Source organism: Cydia strobilella, chromosome 15 (assembly GCF_947568885.1).
Source record: "Cydia strobilella chromosome 15, ilCydStro3.1, whole genome shotgun sequence".
In the NCBI taxonomy this organism is placed as follows: domain Eukaryota; kingdom Metazoa; phylum Arthropoda; class Insecta; order Lepidoptera; family Tortricidae; genus Cydia; species Cydia strobilella.
The window spans coordinates 5,665,469-5,689,483 of record NC_086055.1 but is presented as its reverse complement, the minus strand read 5'-3'; the positions used below and the strand labels follow the sequence as shown (position 1 = coordinate 5,689,483).

The following is a 24,015-nucleotide window of genomic DNA, read 5'->3' as shown; positions in this document are numbered from 1 at the left end:
ATGAAACTGTTAACGGTGAATGCCGACTTCCCTTCGAGTTCGAGTCGAGGAAAAAACGAGGATTAGGATATTAACAAAATGCCTAAAATATTCAGGGTTAGTGGAGTGGCAAGCCGCTTGTAAAAAATACGGCTCACTGGAACTGATTTCGCAGGTTTAATGCGGATGAGTCTTAAGTTGTTTCCAGCGGTTTAAAGGATTGAGAACCCTTCTTTTTAAATACTGTGAAAAATAACAGCGATATTTTTAAGCTCCGTAATTAACCGCGGTTATACTTTTGTGTTTTTCTTTCTTTACTCTTAAATGGTTAGAACGAAGAAATTATATTTACCTTTAATATTTGAGTTGGAAGATAAAACAGAAAGTAGAATAAAATAGAGTTGCAAAAAGTGGGTTGTTACTCTTAGATTATGACTTATTCCTAACTATACATACATAGTCGCAAATCATCTTATAAATAAACGTTAGTTTATAGTTATTGTCTAATAACATTTTGAATATCACTTTTGTTCGATAAATTTAACTAGATTAAGCTGAAGTCAAACCTAATGCACAGTGATGTTATGTTTCTGATTGTTGACATAGGAGACGGATTGATGGGAAAGCCATAAGTTTATAATTTCGTTATGTAGATAATAGATATGGTTATTATACAGTTCTTGTCTAAAGTCCCGTAACCTAAGATGTTATTCGTAGCGACAACCGAATCACGTCAACTCGGCTACAAGTTCTACAAGTTAGGCGCCTAATTGTTAACACGATTGGGTCACAAGGCGCATTAAATGCGAAATTCGTCGCGTCTGTTGGTCGCATTCGCCAATCGCTTACCTAGCTTACTGCATCAGATAAACTAGTACCTATAAACCGAAATTAGCGAGTTTTTCAATCAGTACGAATTCTGTTATATATATATATATATATATATATATATATATATATTAAATTTCTGGTCTTACATTAAAAAAACTCACTAGTGATGACACCTTGAACAAAAATAGTTCACGCAAATAAGGTACGCATACCTACTTATTTGCCACGAATTATTTAGGTACTGTAGATAAATCTACCACTTAACTCAGGCGGTTTATTAATAGAAGGCTGCTTGGTATTTGGATTAAATCTAGTGATAGTTCCCAGTTTATAATTAATCAAAATCATTTCTCACCCACCCATCTCTGTTAAATGGTAGACCCGGTAGATCTCTTCAAAGATGAAATAGTTCTCATGATATACGAAAGAAAAAGTGACCAAAGCCTCCAGTTGCCCAACGCTGGGATCGAACCAGCGTCTTTGCTGCAGATGCCATTCATCTATTTCAGTTTTTTACGGTTCCGTACCCAAAGGGTAAAAACGGGACCCTATTACTAAGACCCCGCTGTCCGTCTGTTCGCCCGTCTGTCACCAGGCTGTATCTGATGAACGGTGATAGCTAGACAGTTGAAATTTTCACAGATGATGTATTTCTGTTGCCGCTATAACAACAAATAATAAAAAGTACGGAACCCTCGGTGCGCGATTCCGACTCGCACTTGGCCGGTTTTTTTAATGTTGTTTTTCTTTTATTAAAAAAAAATACAGCAAAATATTTAATAAAATAATTGGATTTGTTCTCTAGTTAGGTAGACCTTTAGTTACTCAGCGGTGGTTTCATTTTTATCGCCTGTCAATATGCCTGTCACTTTCGCACTTACATACTTATTAAAACGTGACAGGCATGGCGATAGGTGATGCGAATGCGACCGAGCTACGGCCGCTGACTAGCGTCTGAGCGACTAGAATGTCTGCGCAATAATTCCACGTCGGACCTAAACAATCGACCCATTGATTCCGAATACCGCTGATGAACCGCCGTGTCCGCTGAATATGTATTTGAAAACGACATTTGCAACTGTTATTTCGTTTACGTTTTGTTGTGAAAATGTGATTAAACTGTGTTTTATTTAGGGTTCCGTACCCAAAGGGTAAAAACGGGACCCTATTACTAAGACTCCGCTGTCCGTCCGTCTGTCTGTCTGTCCGTCTGTCACCAGGCTGTATCTCATGAACCGTGATAGCTATAGACAGTTGAAATTTTCACAGATGATGTATTTCTGTTGCCGCTATAACAAAAAATACTAAAAACGGAATAAAATAAATATTTAAGTGGGGCTGCCATACAACAAACGTAATTTTTTTGCCGCTTTTTGCGTAACAGTACGGAACCCTTCGCGCGCGAGTCCGACTCGCACTTGGCCGGTTTTTATTTTGAGATGTTGGGGTTAGATTTTTTGGGGAAGGGTTTTTTTTACAATCTGTTTCATATATTTTCGTTAATACCAAAATATTACTTTGCTGATCCGCAGAATGATAACGTGCTAGTCAATGAGTGCTAACCCGTTATACTTACTTGTGTATTTTTTACATGCAATTTAATATTAACACCCTCTCACCGCAAAATAATTACGCAAATAAATATAACAAACAAAATAAAAATATTTTGGTATTAATTAATATGGATTTCCGCAAAGTAACGCCTGATTCTATTCATATATTTTCGTGGCAATTTTTTTGTTCATCACTTTTTAGCCCTTATGGACATTTAGATTTAATTATTATTAAAACTCAAGTACAAAACAGACAGACAGACAGGCGCGAGTAGTGTTCCGAAACATCACTGGATTTATTATAAGTAGGTCAACATAGGTGAAAAAATCATAAACTGTTTTAAATCAATCTTTCTCCTCTAAATAAAGTTCATGAATCATATGTTTAGGAATCAATAAGTTTGATTCGAACCTTAATCATTTTTGAATTTTGATCTTTTTTTAACGCGCCTTAGTAGTTTTGATCATGCCGTCACAAGGTGCTGTCCCACCCGTTATAAGCTATGAGAACCAATTTTTTTTATTTTTTTTACAAATTGCATAAATTATACATGTACCTACCTAATTCAAACAATCTCAGAATTCTAATACCATCCATCAATCACCATCCACCATCCATACCATCTATGTGATGTTGAATAAAAATGTTCTATGACTTCTATGTCTATGTCTATCTATTTATAATAAGCAAACATCAACACTTATTCAGCAAATATGCCAAAGGGGCACTTTTACACGTCAACACTGAATTTACATACAAGCAAAATAATAATAATAAAACATCAACAATTATAAAATTAAAATAACTGCAACTACCAATTCAAACTAACGTATTCCAATCACTTACAGATGTATAAGGTCGAATAACATAAAAAAAAAACTATATTACAATTTAAAAAAACACAGATGCATAAAAAAAATCTAATAATAAAACTATTTTATTACTTTTTACAATGGTGAAGTTACTTTTTACTATTTAATAGGTACAATATTGTAGTTGTTAAGAAGAAATAAATCAAAGTGTAGGTGAAAAAGGAGTAAAAATGTCCCAGCCGTCACTTTGGAATGATCCAGTAGTCAAACTTAAACATAACCACTTTTTACTATTTGTTGATATGCCATACATTTGTTTCATAATCATAGTTAATTTGATGTTGATATATTAACACCTCGCCCGCTTAGCTATATCTGCAGCTGACTGTACGCGGTGGAAATAACACGGCGAGATTAGAAGTGAGGTTTACAATTATCCAATCAGCCGCAGGTAGCAAGTGGGAAAGTGGTTCGTATCGTACCTGGCTTTGTACGTATTCTGACGTAACCTACGTCAATCACCCCATTACTTACAACGAAAAAAGGAAAAAATATTTTTAGATTTCATCACAGTGGGATTTATTTATTCATTTATTTAGTCGTATGGCATCAAAATCACAAACCTTCAGATTCACACAATCACACAAATCATATGGGATTGTAATGGTAGCACGACTGGTGGTGGTAACAAAATTTATTTAAAGTTTGCCTTTGTTATATGTTGCCGATTTGTAAATATAGGTAATAATTCTTTAAGAAAATAATTTTCTGTAAATGCTGTGCACAAAACGTTATACATATTAATATTACCAAGAGTATTCTACGACATGCAAAAAATTAATTTGCATTTAATGCAATTTAAATTTAGAAAACCGGACAAGTGCGAGTCGGACTCGCGTTCCAAGGGTTCCGAACATTACACAATTTTTAACAATGTATTTTTTATGTGAAGGTCGGAACAAAAACTAAGTAATTAAATCCGACTCACGCTTGACTGCACATTTCTAATAGGTTTTCCTGTCATCTATAGGTAAAGAACTATTTTGTGTATTTTTTTTCAAAATTTTAGACCCAGTAGTTTCAGAGATAAAGGGGGGGAATGGTAATTTTTTGGCTATTTTCTTAAATAACTTCTAAACTATTTATTTTAAAATTACACAAAATATATATTTGAGATTCCCTAAATGAGCTCTTTTATTTGATATGTAACACAATATAGTTTTAAAAACTTTATTTTTTAATTTTCCCATTTACCCCCCAAAACTGGCCCCCATGTTGAAAATTAATTTGTTTACGCTACATGTCCGTCTTTGGGTTACAAACTCACATATGTGTACCAAATTTCAACTTAATTGGTTCAGTAGTTGTGGAGAAAATGAGCTGTGACAGACGGACAGACAGAAAGACAGACGCACGAGTGATCCTATAAGGGTTCCGTTTTTTCCTTTTGAGGTACGGAACCCTAAAAAATAAACGTTATTTCAATAAAACAACAATCGAGATAACTTTTATACAGCCAATTAGAGTTAGACCAAGAAAAGTGCAACGATTTTGATAGCATACGCAGTGCAAGTGTTATTTATACGTCATAATTTCATAGAAGTTTGACATTTAAAACAACACTTGCACGGCGTGTGATATCAAAATCGTTGCAGACTTATCTTGGTCTAACTCTAAACATGTTTTACAGGTGGCAGGGTATCAAATCTTCTTTGGTTGACCACAATCGGGATAGTTTCAAATAGGTACGTGCAACTCACCGTTGATTCTCCAAACGAATAACTATTTCAACGTTCTCTATTTTCATGTGCATGTCACAAGGATAGTCCAGGACGTTGATGTGTGCTCGACTGCTCGAGCCGCGAGCGGTTATTTCGATCAACGACGAGTACTGTATGAACGTTCAGCTATAATCCAGTACAAGTCTGACCTCGAGATCCATAATAACTGCTGCTAGTCGGAGAGCACACTACACTGGTTCGTGTCAACGATAAAGAAAACGATCAGTAAGTTTAGTATAGGATTAACCGTCTACGTTAGTTATTCATATTGCTTATCTAGTACACGAAAACTGCTCTAGAAGACCTTAATTACCTTAAAACCGCAGAGGGCAGCTCGCCTTCGGTCGGTAACTGGTTGGAATTACAGTTCAGTACGGAATACGACCGTGGTCGCATTCAAGTGCTCTTCAGGCACTCCATAACCGAATCGGAATCACGACTGATATCGATTATGGCCGATGATCCCCGAAACAATGGACTCTTTATCACGATTGTGTCGGCGAAATTCACGCTGCATTACGGGATTATAAGTGTTATGTGCAAATATATTATGTCAAGTAATAACGGGAGGGCAACATGTATAACTTACTTTTGACAAAATTTTAATTATCTTTACGTTTTTGTCGTTAATAACATGGTATTTCCTCTTTAAAATTACGTGGAACATATCTAACACAGCCTTGACAGGTGCTAAGCTTAAGTGGGACGGACTGGGCACATCTGCCGCATGCTAAATAAGTTGTTAGCCAGTGATTGGATTCCAACGAATAGCGATCGAGAATAGTTTTTATATTCTTTCTATTATAAATATATTTAGTAATGTTTGCCTAAGGTCTTTGACAGTCGATCGAGTTCTAGCTCCTACATAATTATAAAAGTACAGTAAATTAAGTAAAACAAGGTAAGTAGCTGTCATAAGAAATATTTTTATTTTCTGGATGTACCTTAATGCTTTATAAAGATTCATGACATTAAATAACATGCAACCCCTTTAGCAGCAGCGTTTAAAAAATAAAACGTTGCCTATAATAAAAATATAAATCAAGCGATTCATTTCCTGTGTTTGGAGTTGTCAAACGTAATCATTATCAATAGGAGGCAATAACGTTTTTACGATAAATCAATAGAAAAGGTCACCGACGCGAAATCGCTATTAAACCTTATAAAAACAGTCAAATAGTACAGTTTATCGTTATAGTAGCGTGATCCCAAGCCAATTTACGTTAGTTTGGGGGAACAAAGTAAAAAAGAATAACAATAAAGTAATACAATTTAGGGCCAGCGGCGGCCGACGTCGTTACCTATTTGTACGGGGGGCGTAATTTAATGAAGGAGTAGGATTTCCATCGTTACTCGATACGGGAACGACATTAGTAATTAACTTAATAAAAACTGTTTCTCATATAACGAGATTCATCTATAGAAATAGAAATGCAAAGTATAACATATTTCCGTTCAGTTGGAAACCGCAACCTGACCTGAGGCGTAATACCCGATGAAAGCATTTAATTTTTTTTCTGACAAACTCCCGAAAACACAGACGAAAATCGTATAATTGTATTTGACATTTCAATAACACGATAAAGCTTTTGACATAATAATGTAACAACTTAACAAGTAAGGCAGCTATGATTTGACATTTGCTTTCAACTTTCTTATTAAGTAGACACTGTTTAGCAGAAAATACTGATTTATACGTGAAATAAGTATGGATATGGTCTTTAATAATTTTAATTTCTTTGATGAATGTTCAGCAGCAAGCAGCAACGCTACCTAGTACGACAATTGACAAAAATTAAAAACACAAGTTCCAAAAATAAAGTTGTAAATAAAAAATAAAGGAAGAACAAACATCCAAATTATTATTTCGTAATCAGTTTCATTTTTTCAGGATTCAGGCTATAAAAAGAGATTTATTAGATATTTCGGGCACTTTGTTCTATCACGTAAGTATGCACTCTTGAATAAGTCTTCCGTTTTAGTATTAGCTTTCTATTGGTTGCAATTGCTCGACCTACTCATCTATCTTATTCGGTCCCTGTATTGTAAATCTGTCAGCTTCACTAACCGCCCATAGTTAACTATGATGGTTCAAATATGCCCCGTTTAGTGCCCAATTCGTCTTCTCACATGATTAATCTCCCACAGTAAACTCCCTTAACCTTACCTTTACAATGTCATTAGGGAAATTGGAGTCGTTAATTTATAAAGGCTGCTATCGACGTATTTAAATCGGTAATCCCGCGGTTTGTTTTACGGCATGATATCGGCCAATTTATCGGCGGTCGTATAACGTACGTTTAATGCACGGATATCGATCCGTTTAATATACCAATTGAATGAAAACGATCGGTTTGACGATCAAGTTTCGGTTTGCTTGAGGTTGTTTGATTGAAAACGATTTGTTAAAAATCTGTGAAATTAAATTTTAAGGGGGTAGTGTCCATTTTGAGTAGCTAATTTTATATTCAAACTTCTTTTCGCGTAACATATTCTCTGGCCTAAAAAAAGTAATTTCTCTGGGTCTGCCTAAATAATACTCGGTCTGCATAAAGTCAATAAGTTTATGTATTTACATCAACAATCGCTGGAAACTTTGAGTCATAACACTAGCTGCATATAATTTGCTATGTTTCTCGTATCGACTTTGCCATATCACTTCTTTTAATTTATAATTTTAAGTTTAGGTAAGGATTACGTCTTGTATGCTATGTCGCAGAACTCACAGACAGTCCGTTACACTTTATTGCCGTTTTTTGATAAGTGGCTGAACAGTATTAGTGACACCAGCAGTAATGAGTTTTGTTACTCCTACTTATTATGTTGGCCAGTTTCTTACGTTACAGTTTAAGTTTTCCTATGGTGCGACCATACCATTTAGGTTCTACCTTGCTTGCACTTACAGGCAGTTTTAGTTTCGCTAGTAGCCGCTGGCGCCAGCAGCTGCAAGCTGGCGTTGACCATGCGTTGACGCATGGTATGGTCGCGTTCATAATTACAAAGATAGATATAACTCCGTAATAGATGGATACAGTCTAAGGAAAAAACGTGCCTCGAAAATCAAGAAAATTTGATTCTCGTTCAGAGGGCGCTACTAGTTTTGGCCTACAGTCGTATAGATGGCGTTGACGGTTTCGTTTGTTATTTAACAATTTTAATGCATATCAGTGAAAGAACATGCGTCAAAATCATAAAAATAATTAATGCAAATAAAAAAAATCATTTATCTATATTTAAATACATTCGTATCGTTATCGTATTTTTATAAATCTTCATGTTTAGTTTTAAAGTGTGTCGACAGATGGCAGTGAATTTACTGGGGTTACAAAATTTACTATGACAGTACCGCTCTAGTATAAGTTACTCTATGATAATTATAAATTGTTTATGATACTAATTTGTTTGATTTTTAATGTTTTTTTTTCTTGTATATTTGTGTTTTGTTTTGTTTGTGTTCTTAATGACTTCTATGTATATTTTTTGCTTTGTTTGTTTTCTTAACTATTTTTTTTTGTAATGTTTTAATATGTATCTTTATGTGTTATCTGTCGTGGCATCACCGAATAGGCCCTACGGAAGACCAACGCTAGCTATAAGCTAGCATTATGCTCAGTTGGGTCCATTTCATGATGCACCTATACATACATAGTTTTCATCGTAAACCTTAACTAAAATATAGATTAAGTTCCCACAATCGGTTTAGTTTGGTCCTTTCTAACAAACCTTAATAAATGATGCCACTGGGTTAAACCCTTTAAATTCAGCGGAGCATTATTAAAACAAACACGAAATCCCGATCATGGACTCCGAAAACCTTTTAATTCACCGTGTTTTGATGGGAAGTGTCAATAGTGGCGTGAACAGCGTGTAGAATTACCGACCAAACACGAGGCGCGGTGCTTAAGTGCGAAAATAAAACGGAAAGAACTCTATATGGATCAAATTACCTTTAAGCGGACTGCATTCGTATAAAAGAGCGTATTGATCGTGCAGGCGTTGGCTTGTTAGTTTTTTATTCGAGCGCGAATTTGACAAATGCTTGATATATTTTGTTTTTCACGTATAGGGGATTAAGTCATAAAAGTGCTTAATCTGCTGTGGTTGACGCGTTGTGCAATGGAACCATCTGGTAGGGTTATAATTGCACTATCATATATATAAATCAATTTCATAAAAATGTTTGAACAAGCTGTGCTCACGGCAAATGTTAGAGATGTATTATGTGATAATTTAAACAGTATTTTTGAAGGAAAATATAGACACGTATTTCGATACATGTCTATATTTTAATATGCCTCGCCTAATATATGATATATGCCTCGGCCTATTCGACAGTTATACAAGATCTGAAAAGCCAATTTATGTGAGGCACCAAAATATAACATGCAACATAATGTTTCTGTTAGACAAAATTAAATTGAAGTTACTACCGTAAACACTAAGATGTACCTATGTAGGCTATGTGCTTAGTATGTAATTAGCTAAGACTACCCATCTGTATTAAGGGAGTCCCCTCTGCCAACAAACTGTCTTGCAGTTTGGCAGAATAAGATAATGTAAAATGTTATTTCGCCAGAAATAAATGATTTATTTATTTTATTTATTTAATAAAGTTGTATTAATTTTCGAGCACCTTGTCCGCTTTGATATATCTGATGGCGACTGTACTATATCTATTCAGCTGCAGTAGCTACCGTTTATAAAAATATAATTTTATATTCAAGTTAAATAATACATATTTATTAAAAATTTGATTTAACTTGAATATTTAAAATTATATTTTTAAACACAGTGTCTTATATGGGGATGCAACCTGTGTGAGTACATTTGCTGCATCCCATGTAGGACACACTGCTAAGTCGGCAGGCTCAGCGGCAGAGACTGCCGCCAAAAGCAAGCGCCTCAAATACTCTGCTTTGGAAGCCACCTATGACTTCGTGCCCGTCGCCGTCGAGACAGCCGAGCCCTGGGGGCGGGAGGCGCGTGAGCTCTTCCGAGAGCTTGGCAAGCGCCTCAGAGAGAAAGGGAGTGACCCCCGTTCTGAGTCATGGCTCGTCCAACAGGTCTCCATCGCCATACAGCGGGGTAACGCTGCTAGTGTTATGGGGACCTTTGGACCCGGCATGGCTCAGAACGGATTTTAGTTTCTAATTTTTTTTTTTTTTTCGTATTTCTTGTATTACAAATAGTACAGCTAAAATATTAAGTACCTATGTGTAGTATATTGGAAATCGATATTATTTATATGTATCAAAATATATTATAAAGACTGAAATCTGTCCCCTTTCCCAATTAAATTAAAACATTAAAACATTAATTATTTATTTGAATTTATAACTTTTATAACAATTTAATTGTGACAAAACATTTAATTATTTATTTACTTACCTATATATTATTATTTTTAAACCCAGGTGAACAACGTTAGTTCGTTTCTTGCGTTCCTATTCAGCATATAAAATGATATATTGAAAAATAAAAACATTTGAAATGAGTGAAATGCTTCTTCTTCATTTCAGGGATCTCGGAAACGGCTCTAACGATTTCGATGAAATTTGCTATATGGGGGTTATCGGGGGCGAAAAATCGATCTAGCTAGGGCCTATCTCTGGAAAAACGCACATTTTTGAGTTTTTATATGTTTTCCGAGGAAAGTTCGGTCTCCCGGGTACTCATTTTTATGCCGAAACTTCCTATTTCTCTCACGGTGCACGGAAACCCAATATTTATAAACAGGATTGTCCAGATACCCGGACAGCTCTCGGAAAATACTGTTGTCAGACGTTATTAGGCGACTCCAGAAGGTAGCGACGCGGGAGCGAATGATAGCAAAAAAGTCAGGGACTTCGGCCTCAGCAAACATGGTCGACGCGCTGCAGTATCTTGGCACTTTTATTAGAATGCGGTATGCGTCATTATACTGAACTCTAATTTTATTCATCGCGCGTCTTGTGAATCTGCTCCAGAGCTGACATGTATAGAAGCATAAACAATATGCCCTAAACAATGTCACCTTCACTTCATCACTACAACGCGCGAATCTACGCGCAAGCATGTTCGCACGGCCAAACGGTCTTAGTCTACTCAGATAAAAGAAAGCGAATTTATTACAGTTTTACCTACAATTACATCCATCCATTCTAACATTAAACTTTATCCGCCACTTTGTACCTTGCATGCATGCAAGGTTGTCAGTAGCGCACCGTGCATATATGTAAAAATATACAAATATTAACAGGTGCACACATATAATTTGGAACAATGTCATAGTTACCCGATACGATATTTTTTTTTATCTCAAAAATAACGTATTCCTATTTTGTATTTCCAGGAATTCGTCGCGTGCAAGACTTGCGGGCCAGCTGGCATAACATAAACCGGCTCAGAGTAGCATGTTATCGATAATTTTCTTTGTAAAACTTCAAAGTTAACACGAATACTTAACAATTGTTCAAGATACAGCTAATTAAATAATTACAATTGGAGTAAGCACAAAGGAAATGGTTTAGACTGCACATGAACATGGATACAAATATAAGAAGAATTCACACCATGTCTCATAATCTTATTTTACAACACCCGCTCACATAATCACACACATAGGGGCCCACTGATTATCAGTCCGCCGGACGATATCAGCCTGTCAGTTGGGACAAAAATTTGACAGTTCCGAACAACTGACAGGCCGATATCGTCCGGCGGACTGTTAATCAGTGGGCCCCTTAAGACATAAAACCGACCAAACATGCAAAAATTAAAAACTGATTTAAACACGATTTTCACTCATTATTATTTAATTAAATGGGATTTAATCCTTCGAAAAACTTGCGCAGCTAGATTTTGATGTCAACTTTAGCCACTCTTTCTCCGGGATAACGTAGACAATGTCGTCTTTGAAACGTCGGAGGCAATTTTAAAGTTTAGGTAAGTATACGCGATTAAGTATCGTTCAAATAAATAATATCATAAAACAATTACATTTTACTTAGCTTGTAGCACGGAAAACAGTTACAACAAAGCAATGGGTTCAGAAATACCTATTTCAGGATCCTGATCTCGAAATATTGTCTATCTCATTTCGTTATTTTATAGATATGTCCACTTGTCTAGAGCTTTCAGCCGGGCTAGCACATGATTGGCGAGAGAGTATCTCGCCGCGACATAGACTACCCATCCCTCTTTAATTTATAGAGTTGGTAAAAGACGGGTAGTCTATCTCGCGGCGAGATACTGTCGCGCCAATCATGTGCTCGGCCTACAGCTCATACAACTTCAAGCATTTTAAAAGTGGCCATACGGTCTCTGAGCCATCACTGAAACGAGTCGAATTGAGCCCCTTGGTCCCCGCACAGCAAAGAGCAACGAACATTATGCCTGAGACCAAATCTTAATTAAGTCTAGGGCACCTCTACAACGGGAACTAATTAAACTTATTCCATTATTTCTCCTAACGAAATTCTTAGAACGGCCGGGCGCCATGTCGGAAGGATTTGTTGTTATTACATTATATTTTGATGGCTACGTGTAACTTACGCATAAGGGCAGTAGCAGGTATTTTTTATTTATCATGTTAAAATACTATATTTAGATAATTATAATAATTCTATATTAATTCCTTTAGCACAAGCTTTATCATGCTTAACTGATTCATAGAAAATGAAAATGTTAATCCTATTTTTTCATGCGATATTTTTTATATCACGGAATAAATACTTAAATTGGTAAAGCTTATCTCATTAAAGCGTTGTTATTGTTTTCAAGCAATATAATATACCTAACGCGGCGTTGGCATTTAGAATCCTTGTCAGCCAGAACGCAGATCAATAAGTTGATCCCTGCGTCGATTGCTCATCGTTTTCGTCATTTCCGATGATCACACGACGAGCTCTAAAGCCCGGTTTGCACGAGTTAAGTACGTTCGCAAAAAACACAAGAAATAACACCAGCCAAAGTGAATGTGGTGTTTTATAATGATGATGTTGATAAAGTAAACAGGACAGGCTTGTCGCGAGATTTATGGCGCGAGAAGAATGGACTTTTTTGGAAAATTTTGTCGAGCTCTCTTTACAATTATCGAAATTGGTAGAAAAGTTTTTCGTATTCGAAAAAATTTGAGTCATGCAGAGAGCTTTCAATTCTCTGTTTTCCAACACTGTTTAGTGATAGCAGTATTTAAATAGATACTCATCTTTTAAGATAAAACTGGAGCTTATTCTTAACCTGTATCTAAAATATGTGAACTAGTAACTATGTGATGAAACAACGAATTTTTAAGCACCATTAAGTTAAGCACCACACCACCTCGTAAAGACTATCTTTATTTATTAAAATTTAAATGATTCGCTTGTTCGAGTATCAATATTAGCACGATGCGTGAAACATTAACTTTGCCCTCTTGTAAAACCAATAACTATTATTTACCAATACGGCCATGAGATTATGTTAGTTCACTCGCCTATTTACTTGACTCGTGTACACCTAGACTTAGCTGCAATTTGGAAAAGTATTGTGATCCGAGCACAAAGCGGGCGCTTGGAACAGAGATTAAGTAACTTGTGCGGCTTCAATTGTTCGAACGGGCCACAAAGGCACGATATTCCGAAAGGCAAGAGTTTTGATGCTTTTCGCAACTGTCGATGATCACTGAAGAGCCTTTTAATGTGCTTGCTGCCTTAAAACCAGCCATTGTTTTAAGATGACCAAAAACTACGTGACTTGAAATTGCAAATTGAGAATGTCCATGTAACTAATGTCTTCTTATCTTACATATAAAATTATTATGTAAAGGATATTAGAATAAAATTAGTTAAAAAAGGCCAAGATGTGTTTAATAAGTTGTATGTTTAGTCTAGTATAAGAGTATGTAAAGGTACATAAAAATAAAAACGGATAATATACGAGTAGTGCATCAAATAACGTTCCAAAATAAAATAAAATGAATACTCTGTCTAAACATTTTAAGCTTTAAATTGCCGCTTCAAAAGTATTACATTTTATAGATGCAAATTGGCAGACAAAAGCTTATTATAAAAACAGCTCTACAACAATTTCACGCAGACATTACTTATGTCAGTTTTGGTCAGCTCAGCACTGTTAAATATTCATTAAGCTCTCAAAATACGCATTATTTTCCCCGTCCGGCGCGTTATCACCACCTTTACATCAACGAATATTTCCCGACAGCCCGTTGGTATTCAGCAATATGAAAAACTGCACCTATTGCATTTTTGTAAATTACCTGCAATATTTTTTAATATTTACAATCTATAAAAGAGTCGAAAGTGAAATACCAAATTCTGGTGCCCGTGAAATATTTTCTATCGTTGACATTCCATTACCGAGGCTGCGAAAAACAAATAAATACATATATTTAGAACAAAAATTCCTTTTACTGGCATTGGCGTATGAAAGCTGCGGTCATTTCGCTTCAGTCCACTGCAGTGTTTAAGTAAAAGGAATACACTTCTACTTTGAATGCGAGTATTATGCGAGTAAATGGAAAGGAAAAAAGAATACGGCCAGCAACTAAAAACTGCTTAGGAGCTTGCTGGCTCTCGTTTTATCTTTGAGCACCCTGCATTGTGCAATCAGCAGGGTATTGTACGTGGCTTTTGGCTTAAAACAACACTTAAGAAAAATTTATATCTGTTCTATTAAAAGCCATTTTCTTGTTATTGTTATTTTAACAATCTTAAAGCCTTAAAGTTTAAAACGTCAAGTCAATTAAAGCTTGCAACTATGGGACTCAAATATACTAGAAACATAAATAGCGCGTAACTGCATCTACGTACTACATAGCGTACCTACTTTTGCTAGTTAAATAAGAAAGTACATACAGTACCGGCCAATAATAATATTGCAGGTAATTTACAAATAATTAGGAATATCACACCTTGAAGTTTGCACGATATTGCTGGTGGTCGCTAAATGAAATGGCGGCGTTTCATGATATACCTAGGAATATCACACCCTACTTATTTGATATGCCTAAACTTCTCCAGGCAAATCGTCAAACATTGAGGTTTGAACGATATGGCTGGTAGTCGCTAGTCAGATCATGAAATTGCGGCGTTTCATGATCTGCCTAGCACACCTTGAGGTTTGTACGATATGGCTGGTAGTCGCTAGTCAGATTATGAAATGGCGGCGTTTCATGATCTGCCTAGGAATATCTCGATATGCCCGATTTTATGATCTGCCGCCGACATATTGACTAATATAAATATTTACACCACAGTTGCAACTGTCTGCCTGTGGTTACTGAATTGATCTCTTTCTCTTTTAATTAAATTAATAATTATAGTATACATTTACTCTGGCATTTTAATTAAAATGTATTTTTGGTACTTTATTTATTACGTTACCACACAAATTCCCAGAACAATCGCTCAAATTAATTCAAACGGAAGGACAACACGAGATAAAACGCACTGATCAACCTCGAATAGCTAAGCGTTCGGTTCCCGAAAAGTGGTTTGACGAAGGTAACGTCCTGGTCCTCAACCCTTTGTCTCGAAGGAATACAATGGACAGTCGCAATGGCTCCGAGATGCGATATGGGACCCTCGCCTCATGTCTACGTGACCAAATTTTGAGAGAAATGTTTTGCTCTACCTAACGGTTAAAATAAGTAATGTCATCTCCCTTGGGGAGCGTCTTCAGGCGGGTTAGGGGCTCGATATTAATACCTGTTGGTATTACCTGTCGATGAAAGCGGGGAAAATTCTAACTAGATAGAGTAGTGCAGAGATGGCTATAATTTATAATTAATCGTAGCATTATTATTAATGAAAATGTTATTAAAACTAAGCTGTGCTGTGATGAATAATAACACAACTACAAAAACAAAATTAGCTAAGGATAACACTTTAATATAACCAAGTTTAGCACGGTCCTCTAGCGTGTTTTGAGTTATTTTTATAATCGCGCGTTGATAAGATTATCACTATACCTTAAAAATAAAGTCCCCCGCCGCGTCTGTCTGTTTGTATGTATGTATGTTCGCGATAAAATCAAGGACTACTAAACGGATTTTCATGCGGATTTAACCTATAAATAGAGTGATTATTGAGGAATGCCGTGCGAAGCCGGGGCGGGTCGCTAGTTAAGTCATAATCGCGCTGACAGTGATTCACAGAATATTGTTTTGTCCGTGGTTTTTTTCTGCGATGCAGTACTTAACACAACATGAACAAATACGTAACCTATCACTAGGGTTAATACATGAATAATACGGCTGAATATATGCCAATATTATGATCCAGAACTACTAATATCCGTTAGCTGGCCCATCTCAAGCGCCTGGTCAGCCGGTCAAAGGATCTGTTGGAAGTTTTGACTAGACCGGAAGCCGTCTCAGACCTCCTTCACTTATTGTGTGCATTTTTTGCCTGTTTTCGCTTTTTCCCTCGCCCGAGTGTGCTTATTCTTTGAACTCTGTATATTTTGTTTGGACATTTGCTTTTGAGCCCGTCTGCACTCAACGTGCTTTTAAGTTGTTGGTAATTTTTGTTTGTGTTTTGCAAAGTTTGTTACGAGTTTCAATTAGAAAAATGCTTTGTAGGCTATATTTGTGTGTACTGGATAAGGAATCCATGTATATTAAGGGAATAAATAATGAAAATTAAAATAAAGGTGCTGATAGATTTGAGCAATTTGAGCATTCACTCGAGCAGAAAATCAAGCATTCGCAGTTCGACGAACGGTAGTACATTATTCTGTTCGCGAGAATGCTTTCTAAATGAGAAAGGTTGTTAAATCACATTTAGAAACGGGTCTATCGCGAATTTATTTTGTTACCTTTATTTACCTAAATGTGATTTAATATGCACGCTCGGCAGTGGCTACATATTTGAGCCTTTTGGGGTCGAAACGTTAGGGCCGTGGGGACCCAGCGCCCGGCGCTTATATAAGGATTGGCGTCGCGTTTGGTGGATGCCACGGGCGACCAAAGGGCTGGCCAGTATTTTGCCCAGAGAATTAGCATCGCTATTCAACGGGGAAATGCAGCCAGCCTGTTGGGCACACTGCCTGCTGGCGGCGAGTTAGAGGGGGTGTTTTGTTTGTAGGGTTTTTTAATGTACATAATTTTAGAGTAAGTAAGTTGACGAAGCCTGTTGCGGATAGTGAGTTTGTGTTCACCTGACGAAGCCTGCGTTGCGGATATAAAATTATGGTCCCTGAATAAATAATTTTTTTAATATGTGTTCAAACCGCGAAAGTTTTAAATGTTATATGAGAAAGGTTGTATTGAAACCTTGTTATTTTTGCATTCTGCATGATTGTTCATTAAAATCTAGTCGTAGTTATAGGAAAATACTGTCTTCATTAGTTTTATTTTATCTATGTATGAAATTGTCAGGCCCACTAGCATGCTGAAAACACTGTACCTAGGTACCTCAGAAATGTATTTGACAACATCCACTTGACTGTTACTAGCAAATAAATTATTTTATATTTGATCATTACAAGTAAATGCTCAAGTCTATCAGTACCATAATATTACTTATCTTTATTCTGCACGAAATAATACTTAACCAATTTCACACATAATGTATTAAGAAGAGAAAACGTATTTTGAGACAATGAAACCGACATGCAAAGCTGCACGACGTATATAGACAACAAACCGTTTAAATTGAACATTCGTGTAGTTCATCAAACCCTTTCATTAAGCGCGGCTATATCGTGGAGTTCGCAAAACACTGCCCTACTAATGACAGAGCGGGCCAGCGGCGTTTGTCCGTCCTCGTTTACTCTGCCAAAGAATCATCCCAAACTTATTCGGGCCTTTCAACCCGCCTGCTTAACCCTCTGTAATTAGCAACATACTATATAGTTTTGTTTCCGGTTCAATCGTAGGACATTTGGAGCTTAACGAGGAAAACTATTGCTGTATTGTGGGGTACGAGGTGATGGATCGGTTGGCTAGGGAAGCATCCGAAATGGGTGACAAATGCCATAATGTAAATGTAGATTAAAAAACCGGCCAAGTGCGAGTCGGACTCGCGCACGAAGGGTTCCGTACCATTACGCAAAAAACGGCAAAAAAAATCACGTTTGGTGTATAGGCGCCCCACTTAAATATTTATTTTATTCTGTTTTTAGTATTTGTTGTTATAGCGGCAACAGAAATACATAATCTGTGAAAATTTCAATTGTCTAGCTATGACGGTTCATGAGATACAGCCTGGTGACAGACGGACAGACAGACAGACAAATATTCGGGTACGGAACCCTAAAAATAGCATTTTATTGTGTCAATTTGTAAATAAGTACTTAATCAGTTTCTATGCATGTTTTTTACAAATTGATAATTAAAATTTATTATTTAATGGGATAAACGTAATGTGTTTTAAAAACACTATTAGTTTAAGCAGTAGGTATAAATTTGCAAGTATGTATTTTAAAAATGTTAATTGTTACATTCAAAGCGCGAATGTGATTTAAATTAGAAGTTTTAGCTTATTATAAAATTATAGAAAGGTAGAACATGTGCGTATGTCCGTAACACGTCGATCCCTAAAATTTATAACTCGATTATATTTTCGAGAGCCCAAAAAAGAGGGCCACGCAAATTCAAATTTAATAAGAACTCCGACAAAAAAACCTTAGCACAACTACAGGGCGTGCAAGCGCTCCGTGCAGCTGACGCCAAAAATATGGCATATTATGATGTCCCTAATCTACTTCACGCTTCGATGGCCGCCTGTCGATAACAATAACCGACTTAATACGCCCGATAATCGGTTTTGCTATTCGAAAACATCCGTGATTGACACTTTTGATGACGTCTGAGTTGAACCAAACGTCCCGTGCTAGCTGGGATTTGTGTTCGGAGGGGAATGTTAAATCGGGAGGTAAAATCTAGCCGCCCTGAAAATTGTAGTTGTAAAAGTTTGAGCAATGGCACTTAATTTATATAAAATATTATCGTAACTTTTTACAAAAGAAAAAAATCACCGAGAAGTAATATTTTTGAGTGAAGTATGAAACAGTTGCTTCGTAAAATTAATCCTTGTTTTAACAGGATCCATGTGCATTTCCCAAATAAATATGAACCTGGATAAATCTCAATTGAATATCACCACAAACAGGATTAGTAACTGTTTAGTCAAAATAATCAACCAACCGAATGATAATCAAATCGAAACAAGTGCAGTATGCTGCGGAAATCCATTAAGTGTGGTCATGTTTAATGATACAAGTTGCCGCATTTAGTGTTGTGCAAGGAGAATATATAGGATAGAGGGGTACTGTCATAGTAAATTTTGTAGTCACAGTAAATTTACTGCCATCTATCGACACACGATTAAAAAACTAAAAATAAAAATATAAAAAATGTATATAAATGATTTTTTTATTTGTATTTATTATTATTATTTTTATATGATTTTGACCCATGTTCTTTCACTGATATGTGTTAAAATTGTTAAATAACAAACGAAACCGTCAACGCCATCTAGCCGAGAATAGGCCAAAGGTTGGTATTGATGATGGTAGCGCCATCTGTGCGAGTATCCAATTTTCTTGATTTCCGAGGCACGTTTTTTCCTTAGTGTATTCATCTTATAATACGGAGTTACATAGGTGTTCTGTGTTATGGCAATCCCGGGAATATTTCTAGTAACATATCCAAGAATATACAGTTAACTATATTTTTTTCTTTTTAATCATAATTACTATGCATTTGTTTCGGTTTGTGAGCAAAACCTTATAGCATAACGATGCATTTGTTTAAATGCATAGTAATAAATATGTTGTCGGTAATATTTATAATAAACGTTGAAACTTGCGGAATTATAACCGTAAACATTACGTATTTGTACGTTCGTTCTCGAAAAGTCAATAATTATTGAAACGGAAAAATAGAGGGCAAAATAAAGCCAAATATCTTTCTAGGTAATCTACGTTTTCAACAAACGCATTCGCCTAAGTTTCCTCAGTTTTGAAAGTACACGGGTAACATTTTGAATTCAAAAGACTTGAAACTATTTTAATACTTGACCTTTAAATGTATTCCTTGGTGGCCTGATAATAAATAATATTCGGTACATCACTAGCCGCATTCATTTAGCCCTGAGCAAACTGTTTAAGCCCGCAATGTTTAATGGATGGTAAATTGCACATTAATATTGCGCTATCCTAACCGCGTCTCCTCACTAGGCCGGCAAAGCCTATAACAGTAATAACAATTAGTAATTGCCGCAACTACGTTAAATTATTGTGTGCTGATATAATTTACCAATAATTCAGTGAGCGTCATTGTAAACTTATGTTGACGTTAGGTAAAAAACCGGCCAAGTGCGAGTCGGGCTCTCGCACCCAGGGTTCCGTACTTTTTAGGGTTCCGTACCCAAACCCATACAACAAACGTGTTTTTTTTCCGTAATGGTACGGAACCCTTCGTGCGCGAGTCCGACTCGCACTTGGCCGGTTTTTAGTATTTGTTGTTATAGCGGCAATAGAAATACATCATCTGTGAGAATTTGATTTATGAGATTTTTTTTTTTGAGATATGAGATACAGCCTGGTGACAGACAGACGGACAGCGGAGTCTTAGTAATAGGGCCCCGTTTCTACCGTTTGGGCACGGAACCCTAAAAATGGTTTCAACATTGGTAGTTATTTATTGATTTAAATATATTAAACTGTGGTAGTACAATAAGATTCTGTATTACGGAGTTATTAATTTGAAATTAAATAAATACCTATTTTACAAGATGATTTATTACTATTTAGAACGATTATACGTAAATTTAAAATACAATGGTCAATGTTTTAATTAAATCTGTAAGTAATTATTAATTAATGTCAATATTTACTTAAAAATCTAGATACAATCTCTGTTTTTAAAAATAACAGATTTTTTGAAAGCTAAATTAAAAGCGTAACCAATAATTTTCCAGATTAGTAGTGAGAGTAGTAAACTACATACCTACTACACCACACTTCAAAGGGGTACCCTATAGGTACCTACATCCCGAACTTGTAGTGTGCACGGGCGAAATATTAACTACTCGGTCTACAACTGTATTAAAATTCTCACTCTCGGCATCATTGTCGGAGGGCAATGAAACAAAAGAATAATTCCATCTCACTTCCACGCCCTGATATTAATATTTCCTTCTCGCTATACACCGTGGACCCTCGAAAGCGTCTCACTTATGAATGTGTTAGTGATAGTAGCGTTTAGATTACATGGCCGTGTGTGTAGTGTACCTTGATGTGAATACGCTGGTTTACATATGCATCTTAGCAGAATTCACAAAGATCCATGTTATTCAAATCTTGTGTTAAAATACTTAGCGAAGAAGTAAAAAATATATGTTTTAAGAACTTACCTCGTCTGTGTCTGACGTGATATTTACTGTTGGGATTCGTTGGAGTGCAGCAAGATTGTTCGTAGTAGAAATTGTATGAACTTTCCACTTCTGAAGATTGTTGCACTGCCTGGGATCGAACTTGCCACCCGACTCCGAGCAGGAGGAACAACAGCCACCGGACCACCGAAGCGAAGCCCCCCATAGTCCGTCCATTTGTGTACATTCTTGTACTAAATATCACTGGCACTAACACTAAAAGTCAAAGTTTATTTAAATGTCTGAGGGCTAAGCAACGTTTGGTATTCTGTAAAACAAAATTAATATTTTACCTTCAGAAGCCCACCTATAAATTATCTACTGTTAGCATTGTAGAAATAACAATTAATTATGAAGTAGTAACAATTTTTATGATGAATGGCTGGAGATTTTATCAAAGAGAAATATTTAATAAGATATATATTTTCATAAGCAAAACTCGACGCCAGCTAACATTAAATAATACTTACTTAGATTTAATAAAATTATGATAAGTAAAATAAAATTAAGTTAATTATACAAACATGTTATTTTTTTTAATAGTTACTTCTACAAACATAAATTTAGATATGATACGATCGATGCGTGCTAGGGCATAATTACAATAATTGTTCTGAAAACTACATTCGTATCAATCAGTGATATTCGTCCGGCACATTTCGTTGTTTTATTTTTCATTTGTATAATAAATTATTAAGGAGCAGCTCCGCCTTTCGATGTGAACGATAAGTCGAGCCGTGAACAGGGTGGCAGGGACTGGGTATTATTTTAATTTGACGTGAAATTGTAGTGTTTGAATCTACTTTCTTTTTGAAACCAAAGGATTATGACGACCGGTCTGGCCTAGTGGGTAGTGACCCTGCCTGTGAAGCCGATGGTCCTGGGTTCGAATCCCGGTAAGGGCATTTATTTGTGTGATGTACACAGATATTTGTTCCTGAGTCATGGATGTTTTCTATGTATTTGTATAAGTATTATATATATATTATCGTTGTCTGAGTACCCACAACACAAGCCTTCTTGAGCTTACCGTGGGACTTAGTCAATTTGTGTAAGAATGTCCCTATAATATTTATTTATTATTTATTATTTTAATTGAAACCACGAAAGGTGTGGTAGAATAGCATATATATTAGAGATTCTCGCACCGAGCTCTTATAAGATTTTGTTGTACAGTACTTCAAATAAAGCTGAATGTAAAGGATTTCTTTCTAATATTCCATTTTGACAGTGTTTACTAAATCGTACTATAAACAATGTAATCTAAAATCTAAAATGAATAATGAATACATAATAAATATGCACATACTCGTAGTTTATTGCTACGATTAATTTATTTAAGCCCAGAGCACCTAATATTAAAACATTAAGTACTACAGCATATTAAGGTATGAAACATTACGTTTCGCGCATAGTCCTTAATTGTCTCTAAGTTTAATTATTAAGGGAATCTTGCGAGTTTGTAAATATCGTTCATTATTCATCACGCCGCCGGGTAAGCACAGCTTGTAGGCCTAAATCATCGCGAGTCGCGGTCGAACCTAATTCTAGATTTAGTTTGTTATAGCATCTATAACATGGTTACTAATTGTCAGTTAACGCTGAATACTTTTCGAAGGCTTTGTTCATGAATCATATTTATCATTCAAATTATATTACGTTGTAAAGTGTAAGCCTAAAAAGATTGTATAGTATTTTAATTAATCAGCAGCATATAGGTTCAATGATCAGCATTGATGTTACTACTACAAATATGAAGTACCTACATAATTATATTCTAAAAATGCTAAAGGTTGGTTGCTTTGACCATAACATCTGATATCGTTAAAAAAATAATTGTATGAAAAACTCCCACTTTGAACAAATAAAAATCGCTGAATAATTAATCAAGCTACACGCCATTTGCCACCGACATCGACATTAAATAATAAATCCAATTACGAGACCAAAAACAGCAACAGCCACAATATCCACAATAAGAATGACAATTTTGCTTGTTGATTTTACATTAAAAAAGTCTGTTTGTGGGGTTGTTTAATGGGTGTATGGGCCATTAAGACCCACCGGTTAAGCACACCTCTGTAATGGAAACCGCACGGATATGCAACAGGGAATGGTGACATTACATAGCGGCCCTTTATTTCAACCTATTATAGGACACATTTGCAGGATTTAATGGTCACATTCGAAATAAAGTCCAAATAAAATTAGTTTTAGGAACCTTTACGAAAGGTAACGGGTTAGACCTTCGACCGAACAAAGGAAAGGTACCGTTATGTAAAAAGATAAAACGCAGCGAAAGCACATCTCAGACTAGACTAGGGGTTCTCACACATCTTAAAATCTGGGTTTGTCCAATTTTACAAGTGAATTCCTAATTAATATGTTTAAGTATTGCTCTTCCACGTAGTTAATTAAAAATGCCCAACAATTCTAGACACTAAAATTTGGATTGGTAAGCTATTTGGAAAGAACCATGGCAATCGATTTTCGAAGCTAGCCGAGTCGTCAACGTTTAGTTCGTCTATCTACTCTAAATATACAATACACTGATAGTTCGTTAATTCCATATTGATTTTGTGATTACGTATCGTGTTTAAATATACATGGCGCCTAACTCTACCCTTTAACGTTTCAAACAAATGATTATATAATTCATGAATAACTTCGTAAGAGCGGAGATTACACGGGATAGGT

The 24,015-nt window shown here is 35.9% G+C and overlaps 2 protein-coding genes across 4 annotated transcripts in view; both read right to left on the bottom strand.

The window, feature by feature from the left end:
- Positions 1-18,539, bottom strand: part of LOC134747863 (26S proteasome regulatory subunit 6B) — a 215,836-nt gene extending 197,297 nt beyond the window's left edge. The window contains exon 1 of the mRNA XM_063682535.1: positions 18,530-18,539. The gene's annotated coding sequence lies outside the window, so the exon portion shown is untranslated. The remainder of the gene's footprint in view (positions 1-18,529) is intronic.
- Positions 1-24,015, bottom strand: part of LOC134747854 (semaphorin-2A) — a 422,795-nt gene that overhangs the window by 118,893 nt on the left and 279,887 nt on the right. Inside the window, exon 2 of one of the 3 annotated variants that reach the window (XM_063682504.1) lies at positions 21,301-21,586. The exons of the other annotated variants lie outside the window; for them this stretch is intronic. Coding sequence (XP_063538574.1) covers positions 21,301-21,505 — 205 coding nt within the window. The 5' untranslated portion in view covers positions 21,506-21,586. The remainder of the gene's footprint in view (positions 1-21,300; positions 21,587-24,015) is intronic. 3 annotated transcript variants of the gene reach the window in all.